A 25,776-nucleotide genomic window follows, 5' to 3' on the forward strand; every position below is an offset into this window, starting at 1 on the left:
ATTTTGGATAGCTGGTCGGCATGGACAAATTGGACTGAAGGGTCTGTTTCCACGCTGTGTGACTCCATACGGGAAGGAAAATACGTAATTGACTTCGTGAAGAGAAATTGCAACTCAGCAAGGGAGTTGTAAAAGAACATTTGAGATGGTAAAAGTTCATCAAGGAAGACAGACGGAAGAAAGCGTTCAATTTTAATAACTCTGCAACAACTAGGCCTGAGAGGAACAACCATTTTGCTCTCAAACTGAGGAGGTTAAAAAGTCTGAATGGAGGTACTTGAACCTGTTGTGAGTGCAGTAGTCACTGATGTTGGAGCCGTGGTAGAGCTTGTGAGTGATGAGTGAACTGCTGAATGACAGATACTATAAATATAACAACACACACCTAATTATTCAAAGTCACTGAGACAGTTAGGACCAACAAAGAAACATCCCTGCATAAATTAATTTTTTTCTCCCAACACTACATCAGCTTGCCAGGTATAAGAGGAAGATATCATAAATATTGATAAGAGTGATCCAAGCGGAATTGCTCGATGCAATTTAAAAATATGTTTACCACAAAACAAAATGGTGTCTGACTGTGTGTCGCCAAGTGATCAAGTGGGATTGGAATTGCAGCTCTGAATTAATTTATTGCAGATTCGAAATACAAAGTTCCCCTTGGAGCATTAATTTTGTTGTAAATAAAACTTGACCAGCTTGCAACTGTCATTGCTTTCAATCTAGGACAAAGAAACCAATTGAGAAGCCCTCAGTAATTCAGCCTGCATAATAATTATGCCTGTGTTTGGTGAAAGCAGGGTTGCGTGGAAAAAACTAGCAGGGCAATAAATTCAACAGCATCAAAATTCGAGAACATTAGGTCAATGCTGAACAAAGAGACTTTGGAGTGCAGGTTCATAGCTCCTTGAAAGTGGAGTCACAGGTAGATAGGATAGTGAAGAAAGCATTTGGAATAATTTCCTTTTTTGGGCAGAGTATTGAGTATAGGTGTTGGGAGGTCATGTTGTGGCTGTACAGAACATTGGTTAGGTCACTTTTGGAATATTGTGTGCAAATCTGGACTCCTTCCTATTGCAAAGATGTTGTGAAACTTGATAGGGTGCAGAAAAATTTATAACAATGTTGCCAGGATTGGAGGATTTGAGCGATAGGGAGAGGCTGAATAGGCTGCAGCTGTTTTCCCTGGAATATCAGAGGGTGAGGGGTAACCTTATAGAGGCTTACAAAATCATGAGGTGTATGGATAGGATAAATAGACAAAGTCTTTTCCCTGGGGTGGGAGAGTTCAGAACTAGGGGGCATGGGTTTAGCGTGAGAGGGGAGACATATAAAAGAGACCTAAGCTGCAACTTTTTCACACAGAGGGTGCTGCGTGTATGGAATCAGCTGCCAGAGGATGTGGTGGAGGCTCACACAATTGCCTCATTTAAAGGCATTTAGATGGGTATATGAATAGGAAGGGTTTGGAGGGATATGGGCCGGGTGCTGGCAGATGGGACTAGATTGGGTTAGGATATCTGGTCGGCATGGACAGGTTGGACCAAAGGGTCTGTTTCTGTGCTGTACATCTCGATGACTCTATGATTCTATATCTGGCTGTGCCCTATCTTTCCCATGAAACAACAAGGAAGATCAGAGTTGAGAATGTCAGAGTGGAACTCATTTTGATAACAAACAATGAGGCAATGTATCTTTTTGGACATACTTGAGCCTGCAGTAGTGCGTGTAGTAGTCACTGTTGATGGAGCCGTGCTGGTGAATGTGCCTAATGATTGATCTGCTGGAACAACAAAAGGATGGTGAAGAATGCATTGGAACAATAACGAAGACAAACGTCGTATCATCAATAATTTGCAACTCTAGAATGTGAAGATACGCTTTACATCAATTTTCCAAAAATATCATAGGCACTTCTCTGGGCTACTAAAATGAGAGTGTAGGTTTATCCTCAGGTATGCCCTTACTCCTTTTGAATATTTGCTCATTTGACCAATTCAATTCACTTATATCATTGAACGCCCCTGTTAAAGATCCCATTGCACTTTTCCAATCCAAGTAAAATAATCCAACCTCTCCACTTGCTCCAGGAATGTTAACATTGAGGAGACACCAGAGAACTGAATGGCTTTTAGAATGGATCAGTCAGACACAATGTGTATTAGTTCTTAAATGTTTGGAGTCTAAGACATAAATCATCCCTAGTAAATGCGGTATATGACCAGGAGTGCATTCCTCAATGGTGATCTCCTCATTTACTACTGATTGAACAAACACATGATGGGCCACGTGACATCTCCTCCTCCACATCATCCCATTAAACAAACATTCTAATGCAATTCTGTGAAAATCAGCTCACATTTATACATCAAAGACATTAGGCTGGTAGCTACACTGACATCAAAACAAGACCATTCTTAAGCCTGTAATGGGTGTCATGGTCACTGCTGTGGGAGCCGTGCTGGAGATTCTGAGTGGAGTGTGAACTGCTCAAAGAATAAAATAGAGAACAACAATGCAAACCACAACTGAATACAAAAAGAATGGACTGATGTTTGTTGTCAGAGACAAAGAAAACTGAACACAGTTGGAATCAGACAGCAAGTGCTCCCGCTGGTATGATTTTCTACTCTTGTACCATCTAGTAATACAACTGACTGTAGAGACCATCACTGGTATATATTCCCAATGCGGAGCTGGACAGAAATCATCTACCACCCGAAAGTGTTTTCAGAGAGACCAAACCTCAAAAATAGGAAAGTAAAAGCAGCAAAAGAGCATATTTTTTTTCTAAACCTTCCTTTCCAACATTTAAAAGATAAGACATCCAGATGGGATGAAAGTAAAAGTTAAAAATTCTGAAACTGCCTTCTGAGATTAAGTATTTAACTAATTTTGTTACCAATCATTTATAAAGTTTACAATGAGAAGACAAAGAAACATCTTGAAGTAGGAACTGATGTTTTTTTCTTAACTCAAGTCGAAAAGCTCACTTTTAACTTTGTAGGATAAAAACAACAGTCTTTTACCCTATCAGGTTCCAATGTTGCTTGTTATAGTGGACAGTGTAGAAGGTCATCTCAGAGTGCAAAGAGTCATTGATCAGATAGGCCGAGGAGAAGCAGATGGAGTTTAATTTAGATAAATGTGAGCTCTTGCATTTTGATAAGGCAAACTAGGGCAGGACTTTTCCAGTAAATGGTAGAGCCTTGTGGAGTGTTGCTGAACAAAGACACCGAGGCGTATGGGTGCATAGTTTCTTCAAAGTGGAGTCGCAGAGAGGCAGGATGGTGATAATGGCATTGGGCACGCTTGCCTTCATTGGTGATAACATTGAGTATAGGAGTTGGGATGGCATGTTGTGGCTGTATAGGACATTGGTGAGGCCAATTTTGCAATACCACATGCAATACTCGTCACCCTTCTATAGGGAGGATAATGTTAAACTTGTGAGAGTGCAGAAAAGATTTGCAAGCTTGGTGTTGGAATTGGAGAGTTTGAGCTCTACGGGGAGGCTGGATAGGCTGGGGATTTTTTCCATGGAGCATCAGAGGCTGTGGGGTGATCTTATAGAAGTTTACAAAATCATGAGGGGCATGGGTAGGGTGAATACCTGAGGAATGGGTGGGTGGGTTGAAAACTAGAGTGTATAGGTTCAAAGTGAGAGGGGAAAGATTTAAAAAGGATTTTACTGGTAACTTTTTCATGCAGGTGAGCTGCCTGAGGAAGTGGTAAAGATAGGTACAATTACAACATTTAAAAGGTATCGTATAGGCATTTACTAAGGAAGGATTTAGACAGATATAGGCCAAATGCTGGCAAATGGGACTAGATTGGTTGGGATATCTGGTCGGCATGGACGGGTTGAACCAAAGGATCTGTTTCTGTGCCGCACATCTCTTTGACTCTATCATTCTATATCATTCCCATGAAACAATGATTCTAACATCATTCAAGGAAGATCAGAGTTGAGAATGTCAGAGTGGAACTCATTTTGATAACAAACAATGAGGAAATGTATCTTTTTGGACATACTTGAGCCTGCAGTAGTGCGTGCAGTAGTCACTGTTGATGGAGCTGTGCTGGTGAGTGTGCCTGATGATTGGAGAGCTAGAAGAGCAAAACAGAAGATTAGAGTGCATTGGATCAATCACGAATAGAAATATTGCATCATCAATAATTTACAAACTCTAGAATGTGAAGATACACTTTACATCAATTCTCCAAAAATAATATCATCGACACTTCTCTGGGCTACTAAAAGGAGAGTATAGATTTACCCTCAGGTAAGTCCTTACTCCTTTTGAAGCATTTGTTCATTTGCCCAATTAAATTCACTTATATCATTGAATGCCTCTGTAAAGATCCCATTACACTTTTCTGCTCCAAGTAAAACAATCCAAGCTTCTCCAACCACTCCACTTGCTCTAGGAATGTTAACATTGAGGAGACATCAGAGAACTGAATGGCTTTTAAAATGGATCAGTCAGACACAATGTGCATTAGTTCTTAAATGTTTGGAATCTAAGAGATAAATCATCCCTCGTAAATGCTGTATATGACCAGGAGTGCATTCCTCAGTGGTGATCTCCTAGTTTACTACTGACTGAACAAAGACATGATTGGCCATGTGATATCTTCTCTTCCACGTCACCCCATTAAACAAACATTCTAATGCAATTCTGTGAAAATCACCTCACATTTATACTTCAAAGACATTAGGCTGGTAGCAAGACTTTTTGAAGGTATTGAACTTTCTGTGAGTGAAACAGTCACTGATTGTTTAGCTTTGCTGGAGGTTATGTGTGATCTGCTGAAAGTCAGAATCAATCAATGCACTTGCTGACAACGTCACATATTTAAGTATTTCAAGTGGCTGAGTTTTCTATGAGTAACAAAGGTCCATCCCGCAAAAATTATCCTTTGTCCCAACCCTTTGGCATCCTGCTTGGAGGATTCTTTTTTCATTTTGAAATGATGACGCAGGCAGGGTTACTTGATGCAACATAAACATTTTTAGACAAAATTAAACTGATTCTGAAAGTTACATGTTTTGTCAACTGATCAGGCGGGATTGGAATTACTGCTCCTATTTTGAATGTAGCAAATACATTTCAGACTCAAATACAAAACCTATCATGTTACAGCAGCAATTGCTTTAGATTTTGAACAAAAGAAAACAATCGATTATCGGGCCATAACTCTGTCTGCATAATATTGTCTATTTTTGGTAAAAGTAGCAATATACTGAATGAGTACGAAAGAGATGAATTGACTAGCATTTTCAAAGAGTTGGCTCAGCGTGTCAGGTCAAACGTATCTGACTATGCCATATCATTCAATTCAGGTCAGAATTGGCAAACTGAGAATGTCAGAGTGGTACCCATTTTGATAGCAAATTAAGAAGGTGATGCTTCTTTCTGGACATACTTGAAATTGTGATGTGTGCAGTAGTCGCTGTTGATGGAGCCATGCTGGAGTATGTGAGTGATGAGTAACCTGTTGAAAGACCAAAGCCCTGAGTAGGAATACATTGAACAATCACAAGCATAAACATTATGTCATCAGTAATTTCTAAAGACGAGAATATGAAGACGTGCTTTGTATCAGTATTTGAATATAATGGTAGATGAATAACAATAAATGTTGCAATTGCATCCAGAAATATATCATCAGTCACATCTAAAGACTTTAGTGCATTACAAACTAGTAAAGTTCTTCAATTTGACAAGAGAACACATGTTTTTCTTGAATAACTTAAGGAAGCATGGATTTTGCTTTAAATTTGCCACCACCCAATCATGCTGCTTGTTGTAGCATATACAGGATATTCATTCACTTGGGAAAGACCCAAATTCTTCCAAAACAGGAGGAACATGGTGAAAGAACAATCAAATCAATGAAAGCCTAAGGGTGAATAGCATTCATTTGTTTAAAACCAGATATACTTGTTATACACTTCTTGCGTCCAATGGAGAACATGAAGGTCTTTAAATGAACATACGCGACTTTGCAGTTGGTGCAGTCGTCACTGTTGTTGGAGACCTGCTGGATGGTATGAATACCTCTTGAGGGTAGGGTCTGTGGTGACAGGGGCCCAAGCCTCCCTCATGGCATTCAGAGGAAAACTCCTGCAGGTTTTAATTACACTAGCTTGCCTCCAGCAAACGTAGGCAAGATTTTGATAAACAGGGAAGATGGATTATCAGGGTCTTGATATTTGTGAAGTGAAGTTGCTGCCTTAATGAATTGGGTGGAAAAAAATGATAAAGTTGAGTCACTTCACTTTACTTACCTTCCACTTCATTCCCACTGAGCTACAATCCACAGTGCTGCCTTGGTTTTTATTCATGTGTTATGTTAAGCCATTTAGAAGTACAGAATTTTTATATTACTTGTTAAAGTTATATTAACATTTTGTTAAACTTTTTCAACTTGCACTCATCAGGACAGTTCACAAGAAATATCGAAGCAAAGAAAAACAATTACTCTGCATGAAAAGAAAGTATCTGATTTGCTGCCATTGAAAGTTGGAAATAATATTACCTGAGAGCTGGAGTTAACATTAATTTTTCCCTACTGTGAGTTGAGCTGTCCATATCTTCCAGCAGAAAAAATGATCGACTCCAGCAATTTATTAATAGTTCCAGCTCATACATCATAATTAGCACTGTTTTCAAACAACTTAAACTTATTCACAACAGAGGCTAAGGCAATAAGCAGGGAAACAATTTTTTTTAATATAACAACAGGTTAATTTCATTGGCTCAAGGAGCAGATAAATGTAAAACAAATTTCAGAAATGACACCGTCCTTGTCAAATTACTTTTCTCCCCATTAGGTGACAAAAATAATCTTTGGAGTTGTAACAGTCTGGAGAATGAACTTAGAAAAACTACTTTTGTTTTAAATTTAGTGACACACAAGCAGTGGCTTCCTCAATTTTAGTGATGGCTTTGGTGTATTGAAAATCAAACCTACTAAAAACATGTCGAAAGTGGGCCATGATAATAATGGAATGATTTTAACATGATAATTTACTGCAAAGAATGTTTTGCCTGATGTGCAAAGAAATGCCCCCAACATTAATAGGGCATTATAAGGAAGCATTTATTCAACTGGAAATGTTAAGTTGTTATGTACTAATAAATCTTCATCTGCCTTATTAAGACCAACAACGCCATTATTAAAAACATTTTTAACATGACATGTCCGCACCATGATAAAAACCATAATGTGAGCTAGCTGCTCGGTACAGATTTTTTTTTTAAAGTTTCCTTTGATTACTTACTTGCCGTGGTAGTCTCAGTTGAACTGGATACTTCTTGTCCTGTAATGAAAAGAAGATGAAAACAATTCAGACAGTCATCAGATTTAAACATTTAAACCTATGGAGTCCCACACAAAGCAAGGGAGATGATTAGCTTTATCACAGAATAATGCGACATAAATGTTGAGCTGAATGCTCTTGAGATGTGTGCCAGGAATGGATAAAATCACATGAGGCCATGTCAAGGTACACTCCATGGCTGTCCATGAATGCAGACATCCATTTTACAAGTGTTGGTGACTTCAAACAAATGGACTCCCTGTGGCAGCCTACGGGGTTGGGGCTAACATCCAGAGGCTTCGTGATCGAAAGAGAGAAGGGGCAGGCATGAAAGACATGCTTTTGTAGATGCCCCGCACTCCATTCTTGGAGGTTTCCCCTCCACACTCAGTTATCTTTAGCCTTTGCACACAAAGGCCTGTCCGAAGTGACTTTCACTTTGGGGCATCCCCAAGGTCACCAACCTGCCTCAGCAGCACTGACCCGTCCCAGCTGGGTTGCCATCAGGGCCAACAGCAACAGGAAATGCCTACCATTTGTCATCGGGCAGGGTGCCTGCAGGGAGTCAGTGAGAAGGAGCTAACAAAACTACCTCACCGGGTCCCGCAGACAACAGGTGCAGCACCTTTCCATCCTGCGCTACATTTCAATTTATAAGTGTTTGGGCTCCTTTCTGCAATTCCTTGCCATGATTTAAACAAGGGTCAAAGTCCACAAGAAACTAACTTTCATAGACTTCAATCAAATCATTGATACTCTCCTGCACATGCTTCATCATGTTCCGCAGGACAGCCCTAGACAGCAGCATCATCATGTGGACTGGCCAGTGACACAGGTCAACGATTTAAGTTAATCATAAAAATTGACAGTTATGAGTACTGATAATAACTTTTATCCAAATTAAAAATGAAAATGGGCATATGAACAAACCACTGCTCTAAGCAATGTTACTGTCAGATTAGTGGCCTCAGATTTAAGGCTGCATTAATGAAATATTGCTGCAGGGAGTTTTCAATATACTGAAAATCCCATTGCTAGCATTTACTTTGTAAGCTCATCCTAGTTTTAGTTTTGAAGAGAGACTGGACAGACTGGGGTTGTTTTCTTTAGAGCAGAGATTGAGAGGGGACATGATTGAGATTACAAAGTGATAACGGGCATAGATAGGGAAGATACCAAAAAACTTTTTCTCTTGATGGAAGGATCAATGAGCAGGGGGCATAGATCTAAGATAAGGGACAGAAGGTTTAAAGAAGATGTGAGGAAAAGAATGTTCATTTAAAGGGTGGTGGGAATCTGGAACTCACAGCCTGCAAGGGTGGTAGAAGCAGAAATCTTCATGACATTGAAGAAGCATTAAAATGTGTCCTTGCGATGCCAAGGCTATGGGGCTAAGTACTGGAAAGTGGAATTAGAATTGTTAGGGGGTTGGTTTTGACCGTTGTGATGCTGTAGATCTCTGATACAGTATCCACACTGCACTTTCCCTTATACAGTGGAATGCACTGTTGAGCGGCATTTGTATATAATTCACTCTTTAGATCAGGGTTATTCACATGATCACATCTCCCAGTTAGTAACTGATTCTGGACAAGGAAGAATTAAATGCAGTTACAACAACTTTCTATCTCACTTTGAGAACATGTTGAAACTACATTCACTGAATACAAGTAGCCCAGTATGCCAAGCGGCCAGGACTAGTCTCACTGCCATCTTCTCCTTGCCTTTACCGACTTGTCATCTGTGCTTGTAGGTGTTTAGTTAGGTACAACAATGCCTGCAGTTCTGATTGGCTGATTTGAGTTTAAATAGATTGGCTTAAACTCGCTCGTCATTGCAAGGGAATGTAATCTTCCAGAAATGGTGAGCTATGCAATCATATTGGGCTTTTCATAACATCGTTTATATCAAAACATCACATTCTCCACGTCTAGTAAAACTGAGGGTCAATTCTCACATTTGCTTTGTGACCATGAACCGCATGTGAAAATTCCTAATGCTACTGATGGTTTGTGCAACAGAGCTGCTTTTCTCATGCCAGGTCTTCCTGGACTGCATCCTCCTTGTCAAAACTTAAAAAATCCAATGATCGTGGTGCCATCCAATGTGATACTCACTATCCTTAAACTGTGACACAGGACTGGAACGAAACACCGACAAAGCCCACCCGTGCTAGTGGGATTCAACTGATAAACAGGACACAGCTTAGGATATAATGTTAAAAAAAAGCAGCAATAAATTAAAGTGGTGTACAGAAGTTAGTTACTGAGTCTCAATGTGCAACAGGGAAGGAAGGGGAAAATACTGCAAAGTAGAATAAATCTCTTGCAAAATTGCTGGGGATGACTTGACTTAGTCCACCAACCAGATACTACAGTTAAGAGGGTTCATGTTGTTCACCATTCTAATGTTTCCCCTCCAGCAATTTTAAAACCACTGTTTTATTGGACAGTTAAAAGTTGCCTGTCTGACATATCAATTGGATTCCGCAAGTATGTTAACATCTTTCTAGTTGCTGCCAATGTAGTTGGACCTGACGGGAAAGAAAGGGAGTCATTTCCCACCGGATATTTTAAAAAGGTGCAAGCCCTCTCTTGTGGCCTTGAAAAAACCAAGACTGAGCTCCCGTGGGCTCAAGCCCTTTCATCAACTCCACATATTGTCCATGAACCATCCAATTCTCACTCCCAGATCCCCTGAAATACATTCATGAATCCTGTCCAAAGCCCTTCAGCCATTTTATAGGTATAGGAAGTTTGCTTTATGCTCGCTATAAACCAATGGGATACCTCTTAACATCAGGGAGACAGTGAGGTCTGCAGATGCTGGAGATCAGAGTTGAGTGTGTTGCTGGAAAAGCGCAACAGGTCAGGCAGCATCTGAGGAACCAGAAAATCGACGTTTCAGGCCAGACCCCTTCATTAGGAATTAAGCAGGCAGACAGTACACACTACACTGATACAAAGAAACTTAGCCTCTCATCACCTTCCTGAGGAATAGGCCCATGGTTTTTCACCAGCTAACTAGGGTTAAAAGTTAAATTTCCCCTTGTACTTTTATCAGCAATGTAAGTGCATATACTTTGTTAGCAGAATGCAGTAATAAAGTTTCAGTAGTATTGTAACATTGAGAATTTGATCTATGTGAAGTCTACACTAAATATCCCAGCAATACAAAAAGCCCCAAGCACTCTCATTGCTCATTGATAAGCTATGTATCCTCTTTGTAACTCTGCATTTATGCTTGGTACAGTTCTGTACCATTATTACATATGGCAGATTGTCTGTTTGACACCCTACAATCCATTTATTGGCAAAGAGACCAAGTTTATGTTTTGAGTCCAAACGCTCTTCTTCAGAACTATGGAGAAGAGTCTTTGGACTCAAAAGAATAACTCCGTTTCCTTCTCCACAAATACTGCCAGATGTGCTGAGTTGTTCCAATGTTTTCTGATTTTGTTTCAGATTTCCAGCATCTGCAGTATTTTATTTTTATTATCCTTCAATCCATGTTTACTTTAGATTATTCAATAAAGAACTGAGATCAGCCGGCAGCATGGACATTATAGGCCAAATAGCTACTTACTTTCTCTGATTTCCCTAAGTACACACTGCATACACATTGATGTACTTTCGAATTGTGCCACACATGCCAATATATAGATTGAGTCTGTGCATATATCATCCCCTGGGGAAGACCTTCAAGATTTTGTGCCAAAACTGAGTGCTAAGCAAGTACATCTGATCAATACACACTTTCTCATTCAATGGATTTAAACATTTGCGTTAACAGAGATGAAAACAATAACTATTAATGTTTTCTTTTCCTTAAAGCTACTTTTGTTGAGATTTCAAAGGAGACAGAATGTTGAGATGCAGCTTTTTTAAGATCTCTCACTTGACTAATCAAGGCGTGGAATCTTCTGTGCTCCCACGTGATTGTTTGGAGGCAGTGAATGCATTGAAACAGGCAGGGTAGTGGGAATGGATGGGTCAGGAACACTACCACTGCACAACAAGAGCCCTCCTGAGGTTTCAGACTATCTATGGCCATAGTCATATCATCATTTTAGCCAATCTGTTCAGACTCATTACGATACACATTTGGGGCAGGTGGGACTTGAACCTTAGCCTTCTGGCCATGGAGTAAACATATTCTGTTGAGGATCTGTTATTTAATTTTATAGGACCTTTGCGTTTCTGGGTTTTCAGACTGCAGATTCCTGCTCCCTCCCTGGACCCCTCTGTCTCCCATAAATATCATTGCTTCAAGTGTATTTTCTTTCCTATTTCTGGAACATAATTTAACTAACAATTACTTCAACAATGAAAGCTACTTTTGATCTTGTGAACTTCAAAGTTTGACAGTTTACTAGAGTGTAAAGAGAAATACTTTTAAATTGGCACTGGATCGACAGAGCACGTTGTGGTTTCTCCTGCCCCCTTGTGGGTTTCAGTCACTTCTACATCACTTGAGAAGAAGTGATTGTAGCAATGAGTAACTAACATGTCTTGCATTCCACTGATATAATTTGTATTTTATACAGACAGTAATTCACTGAAACATTCCCCACCCTTTCCACAGTTAGATGTGTGATAATAACGTCGTAGCACTACAGTTCAGTTATCTTCCAATAAGGGATTTCTTCCATCGCAGAAATCATGCAGTTAAAGTTTGTTTCTTGTACATTTGTGTTCCTTTTCAAAAAGGTCAATATTTTAGTGTTTTTGGGGGCAAAGATCAATGCTTAATGATTATGGAACATGTCAACTGATACATGACTAATCTGTTAGACATCAGCATGTTGCAGAATGGAAATACATGAAGCACAATTTATGCAGATAAAATGCTAACTATGCAACTTTTCTGGGGCAGCTAGATATAGGGTAGCCAGTAAAGCCTATGTCCCATGCATGAAAAAGTAATATACACGAAAAAAATTGGGATGCTATGAAAGGTCTTCTAGATGGGGCACAAATTCTCTCATTCTTAAGAACTGACCATTATTAATTCAGCACAGGACAGGCAAGAGGGCATTTAAGTTGAATCTTTTACCTGAAACAGATTATCACAGGAAGGGATAAATGTAAATGGATAAATAGTACTCCTGAAGAGTTAATATCCACTGCCAGCTCATAACTGACATGAAAACAATTTTCGCTCAAGTCTGTGAAGGCAAAATCAGACTCTATTATATTTTACCTCAGCTACCGTGTCCATTGCTCTCGATGTGGTCTCCTCTACATTGGGGAGACAGGACGCCAACCTGCAGAACATTTCAGGGAAAATCTCTGCACCAAACAACCCTACCTGTGGCCAACCACTTAAACTCTCCTTCCCACTCCACCAAAGACATGCAAGTCCTGGGCCTCCTCCACTGCCAAAATCCGAGCCACCCAGTGCCTGGAGGAAGAACACCTCATCTACCGCCTAGGGAACCTCCAACCACATGGCATCAACATCAATTTCACCAGTTTCCTCATTTCCCCTCCCCTCCACCTCATCTCAGATCCAACCCAACACCAGCCTCTTGTACTGTCCTACCTGTGCATCTTTCTTCCCGCCTATCTGCTCCAGCAGATACTCTGATCTATCACCATCATACACCACCTGCATCTACCTATCGCCTTCCTAGCTATCTTCCCCTCTCAGCCCACTCCGTTCCTATGTATCACTCAGCCCCCTTGCGCAACCCCCCCCCCCCCCCCCCCCCTTATGCCTGAGACATTGATGCTGCCTGACCTACTGTGCTTTTCCAGTACCACACTATTTGACTATATTTTACAGCACACCATCATTGTGAAATGATGGGCATCAGATAACAATTAATCAGAACAGCAAGTCTTAGGCAAGCAAAGCAGAATTGTGCAATCCTGACTTTAAAAACTTAGTACAATTTTGATCAAACTTTGACCAGTTATTAAACAATGTATCAGGTTAAACTTACATTAGGGGATAATACGTGTCATTTGCATGGATGTCTTGTTTCTAATTTTTTAGTTCACTAAATCCTCTCAAATGCAACTTGTTAACTCAAACATGAAGCCTGTTGGGAAATGTAGCTAACAGTCATTCATCTTCTAAATAATGCAAAATGCATTTATGATATTTAATTATTTAAAAATTATAATTATGAATGTACTCTCTATTGGTGCTTTAAAATCCTCATGCTCTCAGCTCAGCTAAGCTACTGAATAATGGAGCAATTTATTTTTCAACATTGTGACCAGGTATGAACTTAATCAGGTAAGCTTCAAGTAAATAGTCTCAATTTGGAAAGACAAATTAATTAACCCATTCTATGGCTCACAATTCAAAAGGCCTCATTTGATGCTCATAACATTTAATAAACAACTTCAAATTCTGGGAATTTCATGAAGGGTAAAAGTCATATTTAGAGAGTAAATCAAAATATCATGGACTACACTGAAAAGCTTTTCAGTGTAATTTAAAATATATCCAGTTACCTTTCCTAGCCCACTTATAACTGGTCATTTTGAGCAAAGTGCTTTTGCTGCACACATACACACAGACATTAAATGAAGGAATCCTGTTCCCTACTGCAAAGATGCTAATCTTTGACAAACATAATTTGCTGCACCAGTTTCTCCCATCAGACATGTTCTTGGCCTTTACATTCAAACCGCAGATAGATGAACAATCGCTTATTTTATACATGAGAGTAAAGAGTGCATCACTCCATATGAGGTTCACTTAGGCACCTTTACCACTAATTCAATGCAAATAGTGATGGTTGTTTCCCAAACGCAACTTTGCATGCATGCCTTCATTGTATATCTTCAGTAATAATAACTTAAAGTATAAAAATATCAATAAAATATGCTGTAAGGTTGCAAAGCAGAAAGTAACTACATAATTCCAAAAGGCTACTGTTCAATAATGTTGACATATCTCAAAAGTGGAAGTGGCCAAATACCTAAATGAGCAAACTTAACTTTCATAGAATATGAAGTGGCATCAAAAATATATGAGAATTTCTGCCACATGAAGAGAACTGGCATATTGACTCATTCCCTTTCATTTCCCTCCTGCCATGTTAGAACACAACACAATGAGTTTCATTTCCAGACTAGCTTTATTGTCCCAGGATAATTCACAGAAGTGCAATGAGGCACGAATCAACACAGAACCAAAGAATGACATATTAGAAATCCAGTATCTTATGTGATACAATGAAGAGTCAGGTTACCTAACACATCAACATCAAGTAAACAAATTCAGTGAAAAACAAGAAACATTTTAATGATATTGTAAAGACATTAATTGCGAGTGCGCCAACCTCCAAATAAACATCTACTGGAACAACGTTTTGGGACAATTTGAAAAATTGAGGGTGAATATTATGAGAACAATCATACTTGATATAGCTAATGCCTTACTTTAAATCAAGCAGCTGTACATGTGTAAAATATAATTTGTTTCACATAAAACACCATTTTTGTTCATAATTTAATCATAAACAGTAGCTTGAATAAATACTGCATTCTCTGGAGAATTTGTTATTTCATAGGCTTATAGAAGAAGCATATGCAAATAGGACAAAGTTATTGTTGAGTTATTAAATATTGATTTACCATCTCTGCAGGCTAGCCTGGATCATCAAAGCTTTTAAAGATTATGGCAGCAACAGACAAATCCTGAGAATCCAACAATACCAATAGAGCCTCATTATCAAATCCAGGTGCATTCAAATTATGGGGAAAAATTGGAATCCTTGCTCTAGGATCCAACACTAATACCATCATCAAATTCTACCAATGTCAATGTATGTCACTTTCACAAAGTATGCATCTGAAAATAAATGCAATTGCTGTCTGCAAACCTTTTGCATGATTCGACTTGGAATCTTTTCATAGAATGCAAATGATTTGGTGCAACTGTAATTATGCTAGTTTCAGATCAGTCATATAAAATCACCATGGCAGATGAAGAGGCCAGAGGTCTTTACTTGTCCTTGCCACGGAAGGAGTAATCGTCAGTGTTCTTTGGAAAAATGTAATTGCGCACATGTAATTGCCCATTTCCTATAGTCATGAGACATCTCTTTCTCTCTTCTGTAACGCTTTTACTTTGTGGCAGCCATTTTACACACTACTTAAAAAAACTGGCAGAAGTGTGAAGCTGAGATTGAGTGAGTTTTAAGAGCTGCAAGAAAACTAAGAGACTGTGTATAACAAAAAGCAAGGAAGAATTAAGAACATGTGGTTTCTGACTTTGAAGGGAAGGATGAGTGAGGAGATTGAATTTTCCACTCACAGCCACTGAGAAGGTAGAAGGAGATATAAAAGAATATTGGAATTTGGTGGGTTCTCAGTTTTAAAAAAAAACTATGCAATAGCTACAGAATTAAGTTAAAAGTCTGAGCAAATAAGAGTTGTAACCCTGCTATTAGTGCTGGGGAAGAGAGTGGTACAAGCTGTACTGTACCCTAGAACCATCATGGAGCAGAAAACACAGACAGGAGAGATTTTGAAAAGTTTAAAAGTATACTTTGACCCCCATTTTGATGCTTGCCAAGAACAATATAGGTTCAACATCACGGCAAATGGGAAAGAGAAACTATTGATCAATATATGATTGCACTTATACCTCACTTGTAGCTGAATCCTGTGATTTTGGACAAATGAAAGATGATCTCATCAGAGACAATTATTTTCAGCATAAGACAGCTTCCCATGAGAGCACATGTGCTGAGAGGGGGATAATTACTCTGAAGGAAGTTATTGACATGCGTGTAAGCTCTGATGGATATAGGATAAATGTCAGAGGTAGTTTCTTTACTCAGAGAGTAGTAAGGGCATGAAATGACCCTGCCTGCAATAGTAGTAGACTCGCCAACTTTAAGGGCATTTAAATGGTCACTGGATAAACATATAGATGAAAATGGAATAGTGTAGGATAGATAGGCTTCAGATTGGTTCTATAGGTTGGCGCAACATCGAGGGCCGAAGGGCCTGTACCACGCTGTAATGTTCCATGTCAGAGCTTTGTACTCAAGTGTTTAGCCACTAAAATGAATCAAACAAGCTGCTGGAGAGATGTCAGCAAATGATTTTGATTAATCACTCTACATCATGTTGACACTGTCAGGTAAAAAGGTGATAAATGGCTGTGACTGTTAGAACGATGACTGCTGAAGGAGGCCATCAAGTGAACCTGAAGTGCCAGATGAACACCATTGCTTCGTACAGTGACATGAACTTCGCAGACTCAAACCTCACAAAGTGGCTTAATTATGGTGACATAAAACAGGAAGCTCCCAAAGATATGTTATATGATGGAATGATACTCCTCCAAAGACATGACAAATGAAACCGAGAGCCAACGAAACGGGAAGAATGAAGATCTGGACTTCTACGTATAGGCATGGGAACGACCAAGAGGAGATTACAGACAACAACTCATATGTATGCTATTAAAAGGCATGAACAAAAGAAGCTTCAGAAATAATGAATGAAATGTATGTGCAAAGATGGACAAAAGTAAATCTGACTAGAACTAACTCAAATTTTTCTTCATAAATTCTAAGTTTTTTGAGTTTGGTACCCATTTGTATTGAGTAACTTGTAACTACAAATGATAGTGCATGCATTTTAAATGAAAGGATTGTTTGAAGAAACATGTTTGAAGATAGCGTTCTTGGTGGCTTGCTGCTGTCAAGTGGTCTCTACCTGTCTTGTCGTATTTTCACTCCAGTTTCTGGCAGCCACTAAATACATTACGTGAAACGAATGCCATCTCGTCTACTGGTCCAACTTCACTTTTCTTCAATCAGCTTTGTACAAAGTAGTGAGGAATAGGATAACAAACACAAGCTGTTGAGTTTGCATTGGCTTATGCTTCCAAAACTCAAAGTGGGCAAACAGAGAATAATTTTGAGATTGGGTCCATGGGAACAGTACAACACCTCCGTCATCAATCTCAGGGTTGTTCGCAGTCTTCCATTAGAATATATCTATCTCTGAGTAGACATTATAATTTATCATTCAACACATTAAAGAGTACTTTGCATGGCTCCTGATATGGAAATCTTCTCATTCTTCCTAAATCATTGCATGTTAACAGCAGGATATTAGTTGCAATATCAATTATACTCTTTACACATCAGCTCTGCTTCATTACGTACATACACATTAAAGATCAGAAGCTGTTTAAAAGAGTTATCAGCTATGTTTTCAGGTCAATCATTCTCACAACCTAGCACTGATTATTTCTGAAAATGTTGCTGGAAAGGCGCAGCAGGTCAGGCAGCATCCAAGAAGCAGGAGAATCGATGTTTTGGGCATGAGCCCTTCTTCCTGGTGGCTTTTGGCCACCATACCTGGCACACAGTCTTTAATCACATTAGGACACTTGGCTGTTAGTTGGATGAAAGGATGTGGAAGGGAATTGTTAATTGACACAAATGCTAGTATGATGTATTATATCACAGCAATCACAATGGGGAGAAAAACAGTTGCAAAAATTTCTTAATAAAACAGAATAAAACGCTGCTGGTTCTTGGGAATCTGTCACAAAGAGCTGAAAATAACTCAGCAGGTCAGTTCATTTTTGGCCTGTGACCTTACATCGGAACTATAACTAAGTGTCAATCTAGGCCCCTATGCTTCCTGACAAGTGAAACCATTCCTATCTTCCGAACAGAAGTTCATCTGTCATTTTAACAATGTCCTTGAACATTACTGACAATGGTAAATAGTAGAAATCCTTTCCTGTTAATAGAAAAATAGCAAGTACATAGCTACCAAGAGCAGATGGGGATTCAAATTAATTCAAGGTTCATCGACTATGTGGCAGAAATTAGTATTAATATTTATATGGAGACAAAGTTGAGAAATGCAGTGCTTTGTAGTGAGCCAGGTACTTAGTGCTTTGCTGGTACACAGTCTGGATAAACCAATCAAATCTGATTTCTCTTAACACAGAGATATATAAATACTGTAGAGTGTCAATGTAACTGGTAGTTTAATAGTCCTTGAAAATGATTACATATTAAATGCAGAAGTGATATTTTGACTATGTCTATTACCAAGATTTTAGCTGACTGTTAATTACGCCATGCAATTTTCTTTTGATGAAGTGGGAAATCAAGGAATGCTCTCAACTGGTTGGAGACATACCTGGCACAAAAGATGGTGGTCATGTTTGATGGAGGTCAATCAACTCAGCTCTAGAACTTTGCAACAGGGGTTCCTCAGCATAATATTCTAGGCCAAACCATCTTCAGCTCCTTCATCAATGACCTTTCCTCCATCATGACGTCAGAAGTGGAGATGTTTGCTGAAGATTGTACAATGTGGCTTGTCAGATACTGTGGCAGTCCATGTTCAAATGCAGTAAGACCTGGACAGCACCTAGGTTTGGGCTAAAAGGTGCACACTACAAAGATTTCAGGTAATGACTGACTCTCTCCAACAAGAAACAAACCAACCACTGTCTTTTGACATTCAATGGCATAACTACTGATATGCCACCATGAATCCCTCATAATCAACATCCTAAGGGATAACATTGATCAAAAACTGAATCGGACCAGCCATATAAATATTGTGACTACAAAAGCAGCTGGAGGTTTGGAATGCTGCTACATGTAATTAATCTCTTGTGTCCTCAAAGCCTGACCACCATCAACACGGCAAGTCAGGAATGTTACAGAATACTCTACTGTAAAACACTCAACAGGCTTTACACCATCCAGGACAAAGCAGTCCACTTGTTTGACACACCAATCACTCCCTTCTGCATCAATGCAAAGCAGTAGCAGCAGTGTGTAACATCACAAGATATATTGCAACAATTCACCAAGGCTCCTCAAACAGCACTTTTGAAATGTATGACTTCTTACCAGAAGGACAAGGCAGCAGATACATGGGAACACCACCATCTGCATGCTGTCCTCCAAGCAACACACTATCCTGACTTGGAAATATATTGCCACTCCTTCCTTGTTGCTGGGTCCTCAAAATCCTCAAACTCCCTTCCTAACAACATTGTAGATGTTCCTACACCCGAAAGACTGCAGTGGTTCAAGGAAGCAGTTCACCAGCTCGGGATGCCAGTGACAACAACATCCCATCAATGAACGTTTTAAAAAAATGTGCACCCAATAATATTGATTTGAGGGTCATGTGAAAGACAAGAAGAACCAATCAATCATTCTTCAACGCATGATGCTCACAATGTTCAGATAGAAAGACTTAAACATGAGCTGTTATTTCGTCAGTCAGATTTGCAGATACTTAATTAATATTTTTACATATTCATAAGGTCCAGATGTTGTAGATGTAGGTCGCACTACAGTATTTGAGGCAACAAAGGCTGACATTCTTTTAGTTTTTTTTATTCTTTCAAAGGACATGGGCATCACTGGCAACATCAACATTTGTTGCCTATATGTACTTGCCCTTAAGAAGATGATTTTGAGCCACCTTTTCACTACTATAGTCAATGAGGTATAGGACACCAACAGTGTTGTCAGAAAGGGACTGTTCTCACAAAGTGCTGCATTCTACAGTTTAGAGGCCAGGGATATATCGGAGACATTAAGCCAAAGTACCAGTGGACCCCCAAAGGTTCTTGACCTGTTCACTATTCAACTGACAATGTAAAACATATTAATTGCAAAGAACATACAACTTAGGAAAACAGGATGGCATTCAGCCTCTCATGCCTGCTCAGCCATTCAATACAATCCTTGCCTGCTCAGTCTCAGAATTCCACATTCCTATGTTCCCCAATTGACACTGATTCTCTTGCCTAATAATAATCTATCTACCTCCAAATTAAGAATATTGAATGACACTGCCTCTACCACCTTCTGAGACAAGGAGTTTCAAAGTTGTACAAGCCTCTCAGAGAAAAGAATTCTGGTCACTTGCTGTTTATGGGTATTCACTATATGCAGACTGGCTACGTTTCCTACATTATAACATTGACTATACTTGAAAGATACCTCACTGACTGTAAAGCAGTCTGGGAAATGTAATGTTTACCAAAGGCATTAAGGGAAGATGCACTTTTACTATTTCTTTCAGACTCAACATACCTCCACAGATAAATTATGTATATTAAAGAAACTAGCCTGGGGGTTTAGGATTATTTTAAGGAGGTTTCTAAGGCATGCCCAGTTATTATTGTATATTTTGATGTTGCTGTTCCTTAGCCCAGAAACGTAGGCCCACATTTTCACCCTAAGGGAGGTCCCTGTCATGGTGAAAATGGTCAATGAGATCTGAAATTGCAAGCCACGACACATAGCACGGCATTTCAAAATTGACTGGGGGTGGGCGTGGACATAGGCTAGATTTTGTGCATACACATTTTACGGAGGCAGTTGAGACATTTCGATCTTGAACTGCCTCCACTCAAGTGGAATTTTGGGATCCCTGTAGCTTGGAGCCCAGAGTGTACCCAACAAACAGGCACCCAATAAACACAATCTGCTGATTCCTCGGAAACAAACCTAAACAAGCAGACACAACGCAACCACATTACCTTAAATCAAAGACATATCAGAAATGACTTCCAGACTACTCAAACCCCTTGGCATCGTGGCTGCCTACAAACCTACCAACACACTTAAACAGCCATAATGAACCTAAAGGATCCAATAGATCCCACCAGCAAAACTAGTGTCATTTACAAGATACCATGCAAGAAGTGTAAAAAACACTACATCGAATAAACTAGCAGGAAACTTGCCACCAGGATATATGAACGCCAACTGTCCACCAAAAGACATGACCCACTATCACTACTTTGTATACATACAGACAAAGAAGGACACCACTTTGACTGGGACAACACACACATACAAGGACAGACGAAACAAAGACATGCACAAGAATTCTTAGAGGCATGGCAGTCTAACTAGAACTCCATCAATAAACACATTGATTCCGACCCTATCTACCTTCCCTTGAAAGAAAAAGAACCGGAAATAACATCACCCACCTTAAGATACCAAGACCAATAAATAGCGAGGCGAGGCATACCACCAGCACTTCATCAGAGATTCTCACTGATAATGTTACTTAGTTCGGTGATGAAACGTCTGAAAACAAACCTTCAAGCTCAGCGAACTAACTTGCATACTTATCATCAACATGAGCTACAAATCTTCTCAAAAATCACTAATATAATAGGTACGTTGGCATGAAAGGGAAAGGAACAAAAGGTGGAACTATGGATGAGAATGAGTTAGCACTAAATTAGCACACAGATACAAGAGGCCATGTGAGATAGGTAGAGGGGAACTCCATGATTTTATAGACATGAAGGGCCATAGAGGAGAGTAGAAGGCATCGGGTGGTATGGTCTGCCTTGGAAAGTGTGTGGTTATGAGGGGGGTGTGAAGAACAAGGTTTAGAACAATGTTTTTTATTAAATTTTGGGCATGTGCTGGAGCCTTGAGGCAGGTTTTCTGCAGGTTCCTTCAAATCCAAAGTAATCTTCCATGGATGAGGCCAACCATCTCTCTGGTCTAACTACAAGAGTCTTGTTGAATTAACAATCTGAAGTGCATTACGTTACTCTTACAAATTACATGAATAAGACTTATATTACTGTTGTTAGGAGCAGACTAGCCTCAGATCTATCGCCTACAAGCTCTTTCTTTACTTTGACCATGTCCACATGACATCATCATAATGGGTGGTACTTACTGTCCTCCATCAAGTATTAACCTTTGAAACCCATGGACAGCAGTGCCCATATAAGTTTGGCAACTGGCAGTCTCTCAGATCTTCAAGGGTTACCTGGTCCAGCTAGCAATTCAACCTGCCCCTTCCGCACAAAAAATGGGTAATACGAATGGTCATGTCTAAAGGTCAGGGTTCAAATTCTTTTGTCCGTGCGTGTGTGTTCTTACCACAAAAGAATAAGACTTATAAAGAGCAATTAGAAGGCCCACTAGCAAGAAAGTCTGACAAATACTCGATGTGTGGGAATGGCATTTCTCTGTTTACCTGTTACTTCAATTACTAATAAAATTGAACTGGAATGTCCCTAATCTTACAACCCCCCAGTGAATGCACCAGCTCCCAGTAAATGTACAATACACAGTACACAGTTTTTGTGATATTTCGATAACCTCCTCTTTTCATTTCTTTATACAAATGCATTGTCACAGAATTGTTGTACTTCTCATTTTTATCATCACTTTTGTACATTCTTCCATTTCTTCCTGCTGAATGTGTATCTTTTAATACCACAAATTTGACTTTTAATTTGAACTGTGGCTTTTTGTTTTGCAATGTAGTCAATATGTTGAATGCTGACTTTTCAATTTCCAAGTAATTTCTCAGATGGAACCACTAAAAGTGCTTTGCCACCTTTTAGCTTCTGAAGCCACTAATTCTCAACCTAAAAATACATATACCAGAAGAGCTGACAAAGAGAATACATTATTCACCAACAGTGTGCAAGTTTCTGACTTTGTCCTCATATTTATAGCATCTTTCAACATGTACTGTATTATGAAGAGGAAATTATTAAGTCTCAATATTGTGCCTCAACCTGTCAGTAAGGTTGCTATTGGAAACCAGTGCCAGTAATACAACTATCCTCAAGGAACTAGGACTGGATATTGGGTTCTTGAACCCTACTGAAAAGACTTTGTTGCTGCTGTCAGGACATTAATGCTCCAACTAGCTTGGCTAAGGTTGCAACAAAAGTAAAATCAGAGAAGAAAAAAGACAAAAGTGCTCTTTACAATTAACTTTATAACTTTATAACTTTACTGAGTTATAAATTGGCCAACCACATGGAAAATACAGTGCACAGCTAACAGGTTCCTTCTGCGGTTCCTTCTGCTCCTGTTTACTTTTCTTTCTTCTTTTGAAATTTATAGAGAAGGAAAGGGTGCAACGCAATGTGGTCAGAAATTTAAATTCTCCAAATAGTGTAACTTCTATGTTACTATGGTGATTGTCCTACTCACTTATCTATGCCATTACACAGATAAACCACAGCTTCCCCAGAACAAGACTTCGGTTCCTCAGCGAGAGAATGAGACTAAAAATGTAATGCGCAACAACAGAATTTGAAGTGGATCACTTATTGTATTACGTTTGCTGTTCAAGCCAGGAATCGCCAATTCAGAACCTCATCCTTGTCAGTCAGTATGTTCAACCACAGCAGATCAAAAGTGGTAAAGATGCCAAAATAATGTTGTCTCCTACTGTTTTCTATGTATTGTGTGTAAAAGTGAAAAATATCAGGTCTTGCTGCCCAAATGGAACTAAACTTCATATTTGTTGGGGTTTGGAAATAACAGCCAGGACTGGGATATTCAGGGAATGAAGTCAACAACTATTTACAGACATATATAAAAGTACTAAAATAAGGAATGATCACTGCCATAAAGCAGCACAGTACACAGCCACATTTATAGAAACCAAGAAACTGATTCACGCTATTTAGGGTGTGCTCCTGATACAATGCACGCTGCTGAAAGAGACCAGAAAAGAACCACAGCTAATTTGTTCACCAGTTTAACTTTGACTGTGCTCAAGGATGTGAACGGGCCTGTAACTCACCAGGGGATTGGTCAATGTTTATTGTGTCAGTGCTGGAGAGGAGCCAATGAGGTCAACAGTTAAAATCATGAGCCTGGTCTGCTTAGGGGGTGGGGGAGCAATGAGATGTAGGCTAAGTGGCATGCGCAGTCACATGTGCATTTACTGTGGGGCAGGGAGGAGTTAAATCTGCTCCATGCTGTGGTTATGGGCGAGCTGTAAAATGGTAATAGGGCTCTAATATGTGTATGCCGTAAGTATAACATGACTAACAGCTGCACAACCTGGACATCTGTGCTGGAGAGCTAACAGTGGGATGGGCAGTGCACTTCCTGTACAGAATGAGTGCACACCAATTTCTGTATTTAATATTTAGGCACCTATTTCACACACAGAGACATTAGGTTAATGTCTGATGCTCATACACATTAGTTTAACTGCACCAGTGGCTGGGCACTCTGTGAGCTCTTGAAAATCCAGTTTAAGGTTCTCATGCTGGGAGGAGAAAGTGAGGTCTGCAGATGCTGGAGATCAAAGTTGAAACTTTATTGCTGGAACAGCACAGCAGGTCAGGCAGCATCCAGGGAACAGGAGATTCGACGTTTCGGGCACAGGCCCTTCTTCAGGAATGAGCAGAGAGTGTTCAGCAGGAGAAGATAAAAGGTAGGGAGGAGGGACTTGGAGGAGGGGAGTTGGAAATGTGATAGGTGGAAAGAGGTCAAGGTGAGGGTGATAGGTCGGAGTAGGGTGGAGGCGGAGAGGTCAAGAAGAAGACTGCAGGTCAGGAAGGCGGTGCCGGGCTGGAAGGATCCGGCTGAGACAAGGTGGGGGGAGGGGGGATGAAGAAACTGGTGAAGTCCAAGTTCATCCCCTGCGGTTGGAGGGTTCCCAGTCGGAAGATAAGACGCTCCTCCTCCGACCGTCGGGTTGTTGTGGTTTGGCGGTGGATGAGTCCAATGACCTGCATATCCTCGGTGGAGTGGGAGGGGGAGTTGAAATGCTGTGCCACAGGTTGGTTGGGTTGGTTCGTCCGGGTGGCCCAGAGGTGCTCCCTGAATCGCTCCGCAAGTAGGCGGCCTGTCTCCCCAATATAGAGGAGGCCACACCGGCTGCAGCGGATGCAGTAGATGATGTGGGTGGAGGTGCAGGTGAATCTGTGGCGGATATGGAAGTTTCCCTTGGGGCCTTGGAGAGAAGTGAGGGGGGAGGTGTGGGCGCAAGTGTTGCACCTCCTGCGGTTGCAAGGGAAGGTGCCGGGAGTGGTGGTTGGGTCGGTGGGGGGTGTGGATCTGACAAGGGAGTCGCGGAGGGAGTGGTCTCTACGGAAAGCTGATAGGGGAGGGGAGGGAAATATATCCTTGGTGCTGGGGTCTGTTTGGAGGTGGCGGAAGTGACGGCGGATGATGCGCTGTACATGGAGATTGGTGGGGTGGAGGTGAGGACCAGTGGGGTTCTGTCCTGGTGGCGGTTGGAGGGGCGGGGCTCAATCCTGAAGTCCCATTATAAATGAGGTGAGGTTTACCTCAATGTGCAAATCTACGCAACATGGAACCACAGTCCATGCATCACTTATGCAGCAATGTGGTACTTAGAAAGAGAGGACGGATTGAAGGGTTATTACAGATTGAGACCCAGAATGCTCCAGAAATAACCAGGGATTTTAAAGTAAACCGTGTGGTCCCTTGAATCGATAGTGTCTCGACCTTCCAGTAAAGCATAATACATGATCCCTAAAAAGAATTCCCACATGACCCCAACCAACAAATACTGGACCTGTTTTGGCTTCCTGGGGGAAATGGCATTTTGTGATAACAAATATGAAGGCACGTATGTATATCAAAGATAAAGGCACTATAAAGAACTAATTACACCATTTTGGTGACGTCCCATTTAGGTATATGTACC

The 25,776-nt window shown here is 40.2% G+C and overlaps 1 protein-coding gene across 33 annotated transcripts in view; it reads right to left on the bottom strand.

Annotated features, from left to right (window-relative positions):
• Positions 1 to 25,776, bottom strand: part of ptprc (protein tyrosine phosphatase receptor type C) — a 165,837-nt gene that overhangs the window by 85,424 nt on the left and 54,637 nt on the right. For 10 of the 33 annotated variants that reach the window (XM_087990820.1, XM_087990817.1, XM_087990816.1 and 7 more), the window contains exons 3-6: positions 7,295 to 7,333; positions 5,434 to 5,502; positions 4,039 to 4,113; positions 1,712 to 1,786 (exon numbers count right to left, since the gene is read on the bottom strand). In XM_087990820.1, coding sequence (XP_087846946.1) covers positions 1,712 to 1,786; positions 4,039 to 4,113; positions 5,434 to 5,502; positions 7,295 to 7,333 — 258 coding nt within the window. The remainder of the gene's footprint in view (positions 1 to 1,711; positions 1,787 to 4,038; positions 4,114 to 5,433; positions 5,503 to 7,294; positions 7,334 to 25,776) is intronic. The other 23 variants (XM_087990836.1, XM_087990835.1, XM_043699774.2 and 20 more) reach the window with 6 other exon arrangements.

This window comes from Chiloscyllium plagiosum, unplaced genomic scaffold (assembly GCF_037043375.1).
Source record: "Chiloscyllium plagiosum isolate Xiang-an unplaced genomic scaffold, Cpla_swu_hap1 HiC_scaffold_9, whole genome shotgun sequence".
Classification (NCBI taxonomy): Eukaryota; Metazoa; Chordata; class Chondrichthyes; order Orectolobiformes; family Hemiscylliidae; genus Chiloscyllium; species Chiloscyllium plagiosum.